Genomic DNA, 6,275 nt, shown 5'->3' with positions numbered 1-6,275 from the left:
ATGTAGTAGAATTAGATGCACTGTTATTTCCTGTATTAATAGCATGTGAAAAATTTTGTTGTGATATGTGTGAACCTGACACCCCAAAAACAGGTACATTTGACATGCCATATGGATTTTGATAAAGAGGATTTTGAAAAGTTGAGTAGAGAGGCACAGGCAATCCTTGTGTCACCATGGGGGGACATACCCCGGTGGCAAGCCATATGGCGGCCACTCCACGGTATTTATGTGAGTTGCATTTAACCCTGTATGGGCATGGTCAACGCCATCATGCCTCACTGACAGCAATGTAGGCTCTGCGTTTGAAATCACAGGAGAATTTCCGGATTCATTTCCTCTAGTCTCATCATTGGAAGTAGAAGAAGATGTTGCAGAAGTATTTGAGATGTCAACTGACGCTAATTTCTTTGCCTTTGGGCGCACGAACTTACCACTGCGCAACCACATGCAAATTTAAAACTCCTGGTTTTCCTTTGACAATTACAATCTATTGACAATGTCCCACAAGACATACCAATTTGTTTTTCTCAAATTTTGTTTATGTTTAAAAGAAAACCTGGGCATCTCAATGTCGCAATTGTAACATCAAATAAAATTAAAAAGAATAAAAGTAACAAATAAACATATAAATGCAAGGTACCGGTAGCGAAGTAAATTGCAGAAATTGAAACAAAAAGGAAATTAAAAAGAAGATGAAGGAAGAAACATGAACGTAAAAGAGAAGAAGACGTAAAAGTAGAGGAATTTTATTAATAAAAACTGAAAAAAAAATAAATTACAAGTGTTTTGAGTTCAGAGAAATTACTTAAGATTTTTAATTTTACTCTGTGATGTCAAGGGGTTGAAAGCGTTTTGGGTTTCTAAGTATTTTTCAAGAAGAACTGAACTCCTTACAATGTGTTCCTAAAGCTTTATTTATAGGTTAACCTAATTACCATTTGTACACCTGTTGCGGAAAATTTAGATTGGTCCGTAACCGTTGTCACACCTCTTATAAATTTCAAAAATCAAATAGATAACCAATAATCAAATGATCCAATTTAATTTAAAATAGATATAAATATTATGTATAAAGACATCACCACATAACTAATTATTTTTTCTATAATTTTTTTATAAAAAATATATTTTGTCTAACATCGAGTTAAACAATAAAATTAACGATGATCTTTTTTCTAAAAGTACTTTGTTTTTTATGTGAAAAAAAATTGAAGTGAACTTCTAAAATATTGCAAGGACAATCGAGAAGCATTGGAAAATGCCCGACTATAAGCAAAGCAAAGCATAAAACACATCCCATGTCCACAGAATTTCAGCCAAAATGACCATTTTGTCACAGTCAATAACTGCCACTGTGCATGTATATAAGCGAGAGAGAGAGAGGGAGAGAACAAGGACCAAAGAGGAAGATGGTGGGACCAAAGAGGCCTCAATTCGTGTTGTTTGGTTCTTCCATCGTTCAACACAGCTTCTATGACCAAGGTTGGGCGGCCATTCTTTCTCACTTGTATGCTCGCAAGGTACACTTTTCTCTCTCTTTTCCAATTCATGATTCCAGTGCTATTTACAAAAAATTATAGAAATTAAAAATCAACAAGTTATATTTTCGATTTGAATTAATAGAAGCGTTCGGTATAGAGACTTGAGAATATGGTAGATATCCTAACAGTTAAACAAAGGTAATGAAGAATAAAATAAAACTCTAGGTGACACCTTTAGATCTCAATCTACACAAGAAATTATTACTTTTGTAGTGTTTTTATTGGTGTAGGCTAATAGACATAGCCACCATGCTTGTTGAACAATGGAAATTGAATAACATTCATATGTGGCTTTGTGGGACTAATAATGCATTTTGATGGATTAATTCACGAGACATTCGCATGGCACAGGCAGACATAATTTTGCGAGGATATGCTGGTTGGAATTCGAGGCGTGCTCTCCAGGTTTTGGATGACATTTTCCCCAAGGTACTAAGCATCGGATTGTTAAACAAGGATCTTGAATGAGTCTATGAAGCTAGCATGGATTTTAAGTTTGATTTTTGCAATATTATACGAGAGGAGTGCTAGGGGGCCACCAGGTTTTTGTGATTTGTAGCTATCAATTAGCCATCATTAGTATTTTTAATAGTGTGAGATTACTCACTTTTCTTTTGCTGGTTAAGTGCTGGTCAGATTTTAATAAAAGTGCTGGTCCCCTAGACTTTCTCGTTAATCATTATACAATAATGATCTCCTTAATAGTTATATGTAGTGATTAATTGATTTATGCTCTGACTTGCAAATAAAGAATCACCCTTTTGTTTTTGCTATCTTCTTCGACTCAGAATGCCCATGAGCAACCATCACTTGTAATTGTGTACTTTGGTGGCAACGATTCAGTTCTTGTGCATCCAAGTGGCCTCGGACAACATGTACCTCTCCAAGAATACATTCAAAATATGACCAAAATAGCTATCCATCTAAAGGTAAACAAATGGGAATTTTTTCCTGTGCAGCTAGTGTATATATCTGTCCAAAGTTTGACATGAATGTCAATGATTGCCAGAGCCTTTCGAAGAAGACTCGCATTATATTTCTTGGTGCTCCTCCTGTCAATGAAGCACAAATTCTTGGAAACAGGTCCTGACTGCAGTTGAATTGCAATATAGTTTTGCAGAATTGAAAAGGCAGAGATACACATAATGGCAATATCTATATTTATATAGAGGATAAGATTAGATAGTGATGCATATAACCTTACTTAAAGCTATGCTGCATTTCATCTACTTGTGACAACTTGTGAAAATTCTGAAGTATGGCTGGTTGCTTTTCTATTTCCTGATTTTAATTCCAGGGTTTTTATTTTAATCTTAAATCTGATGAATAAGTTGTTGGACTGGAAACACAGTGATCTACTGGGTCGGCCACTGAGGACAAATGAATCGTGTCGAATATATTCAGAAGCCTGTTTGGAGCTGTGTCGTGAGATGAATCTCAAGGCCATTGACATCTGGTCTGCCATCCAGAAAAGGAAAGACTGGCGAGACGTATGCTTCAAGTAAGTATGCTCTCATACCTCCCAGAATTGGAAAAGAATGGGTTCAAATTCTGCATTTCCTTTATTTGATTTGCTGGTTTGGTTATTTGTCCTTAGCGATGGGATTCATCTGACGGCTGAGGGAAGCGAGATAGTTGCAAGAGAGATACTGAAGGTCCTCAAAGAAGCAGAGTGGGAACCAAGTCTGCATTGGAAGTCAATGCCAATTGAGTTTGGAGAAGATTCGCCGTATGATCCGGTTGCTGCAGATGGAAAGACAACTAAAAATGTCTCAAGGGAGCCCTTCCCTGAAAATTTGGATTGGGATTAGACTTGTGGATGCTGCTGATTTGTGGAGGCATCTTAAGAGATTATGAAGGCAGGTTCTGGGCTTGATGGCTGGGAACTTCATGACGAATTCGAGAGGCGTATGGTTGTGCAGATCGACTGGTTTTGCATGGTCATGGATTAGTTTGGATGTTACATTTTTATACTCTTCCCCATTGTATGTCTTTATGTTTCAAAGCTGATGCTATTGGCAGAGCATTTCCTAGATTAGTGTCTATGTTACTGTTTCTTCCTTGGGCATTTTGTCCTCCAGTTAATATCACTTCTGCTGTTACTTGTAATTTTATTCATAATAAATATCTATTTTTGATAAAATAAACAAAAGTCTTAAACATTAATTTACATAGTCAATATATAATATAGTGACTTGGCCTTTCTGTGGGTAAATATCGACAAATATCAAATATGAATCTTTATGATTTTAATTAACTGACATAAAAAATAATGTTGTGGATGATAATATAAACCTAATTCCAACTGTCAAGTTTCATCGAAACACACTTTCATATATCAATTTATGAATTTTGTTGTCTCTTGAAGGATTTTCTTTCATTGGGCTGCGAAATTAGCCTTGTTGGTTTGTCCTCCTTCTCCTTCCACCAACGGTATTGGTCCACTTTGTTTTTGCCTTCATTTTGCTCCTGTCTTGCTCCACCTCCACCACTTTATAATCTGCCCATGTCTTAAGTTGCTTTTGCTTTTTGTTTAGTTCTAATTGCGTTTAGCCTACCAAATATGTGATTGTCACTTGCTAATTTAACGTATTTTGCTCTTTTGGACAAAATTTATTTTATTTTTGTAAATTTGTGCAAGTTAATTTATCAATAATCCCAAATTTCAGAATTTGATAACACAGGTTAATTTCTGTTTCTATAATTATTTAGAAACTATTTATAACTAAAAAGTTGATGATACAACAACGAAACCTTGTCTCATTAGGTGGGGTCGACTACATGGATCAAACGATGTCATTGAGTTCTATCATGTATTATGTCTATAGAGAGACCGTTTACATGTAGATCTTGTTTGACCACCTTATGGATGGTCTTCCTAGGTCTCCATCTTCCATCTCATCCACCCTTCTAACTATGTGCTTTGTCGGTATCCTTCTCACATTTCCAAACCACGTGAGACGCGATTCTACCATCTTTTCCACATTCCAACTCTCTCTCTCTCTCTCTCTCTTATATTTTAGTTTCTTATTCTATCCAATTATGTATGACCACTCATCCATCTCAACATCTTCATCTCTGCCACACTTAACTTAAGTTCGTGCTCCTTTTTGGCCGCCCAACACTCTGTATCATAAAGCATAGTCGGTCTGATAGCAGCGCGATAGAATTTACCTTTAAGTTTTAAAGACACTTTTTTTTCACATATAAAATCAGATGCACTCCGCCATTTTGACTAACCTGCTTGGATCCTATGATTTACATCTTGTTCAATATCTCCATTATCCTGTATGATGCACCTAAGATACTTAAAACTTTTAACTTTTTGTAAGATGTTTTCTCTAATCTTCACCTTTGTATTAGGATTTCCCTTTGGCGATCGAACTTACATTCCATATATTCCATCTTGCTACGGCTTATCCGCAGACCATGCACTTCTAGAACTTCTCTCCATAAATCCAACTTCTTATTTAGGTCTTTGCTTAACTCTCCCATAAAGACAATATCATCGGCAAAAAGCATGCACTATCACACAGGCTCTTGGATATGCTCTGTGAGTATTTTCAAGACTAACGTGAAAAGTATGGACTTAAAGATGATCCTTGGTATAATCCTATACCAATAAGAAATTCCTCTATCACGCCACCTTATGTAACACCCTACCACACAGAGTTTTACGCTTAAGTGGTAAAACAGAGGTGGTGTGGTATTATGACTGATAAACCCATATTTTGTGATATATTTTGTGCTTAGTTTGGTGATTTATTCAATCTTTCACCCACTTATTCATATTAATTGCATGGTTTTACTCTCCCTTCCTTATTATGTGATGTATGTGAAAAATATGTTTCCAATGCCTTAAAATTAATTATTTTAATTACCTTTATTTTCATTCGATGCCGTGAGTTGAGTAGTTTCAGATCTTCTAAGGCAGGAATGACTCAAAGGATGGAAAGGAAACATACAAAAATTGAAGGAAAGCATAAAACGGAGTTTGTGAAGAAACTGGCAGCCACGCGATCGCATGGACGACGCGGCCGCATGCCAGTGCGAAGAGAGCGCGACGCGAACGCGTGACTGACGCTATCGCGCGCCTCGAGCGAAACACATATGACGCGGTCGTATGACTGACGCGGCCGCGTGACAGGGAAAACTCCGAATGACACGACCACATGACCCATGCGGACGCGTGACAGAGGCTACACACCAGAAATTGCAGAAAACACTCCCAGCGAATTCTGAAGCCCTTTTTGGCCCAAATCCAAGTCCAGAAGGCATAGACCAGAGGTTATGAAGTGGGAGAATGCATCCATTCAAGGAGAGTCTCCACTTTAGTTAGTTTTCATGATTTAGATTTAGTTTTGAGAGAGGTTCTCTCCTCTCTCTTTCCTCTTTAGGATTAGGATTTAGATTTAGGATTTTATTCGCTTTCAGGATTATCTCTTTATCAGGTTCAATATTCCCTTTTATTTACTTTTGCAATTTAATTTATGAATTCTTCCATGTTACAGATTACTCTTTTGAATTAATGTTACTTGAGGTATTTCAGTTTAATATTGCTTTCTTTTATTTACATTATTGTTATTCCCAATCTGAAGACATTTTTTATTCCAGTAGATTTACTTTTCTCCTTTTGGTCTTGGTTAAGAAATCAGTAACTCAGGAGTTATCAAACTCAAACATGATTGATAATTGTTATCTTTGTTAATTAAATTGAACTTCAATAATCTC

General features: G+C 36.4%; 1 protein-coding gene across 1 annotated transcript; it reads left to right on the top strand.

The window, feature by feature from the left end:
• The first annotated feature begins 1,261 nt into the window (after nt 1–1,261).
• LOC112743643 (GDSL esterase/lipase WDL1) lies at nt 1,262–3,696 on the top strand. The gene is made up of 6 exons (XM_025792927.2): nt 1,262–1,523; nt 1,896–1,973; nt 2,333–2,473; nt 2,554–2,627; nt 2,896–3,045; nt 3,142–3,696. The coding sequence occupies exons 1-6, from the start codon at nt 1,362–1,364 to the stop codon at nt 3,353–3,355; spliced, it is 819 nt and encodes a 272-aa protein (XP_025648712.1). The 5' UTR covers nt 1,262–1,361; the 3' UTR covers nt 3,356–3,696.
• Nucleotides 3,697–6,275: the final 2,579 nt, after the last annotated feature.

This window comes from Arachis hypogaea, chromosome 14 (assembly GCF_003086295.3).
Source record: "Arachis hypogaea cultivar Tifrunner chromosome 14, arahy.Tifrunner.gnm2.J5K5, whole genome shotgun sequence".
Classification (NCBI taxonomy): domain Eukaryota; kingdom Viridiplantae; phylum Streptophyta; class Magnoliopsida; order Fabales; family Fabaceae; genus Arachis; species Arachis hypogaea.
The sequence above is the reverse complement of the archived record's forward strand: the minus strand, read 5'-3'. Positions and strand labels throughout refer to the sequence as shown.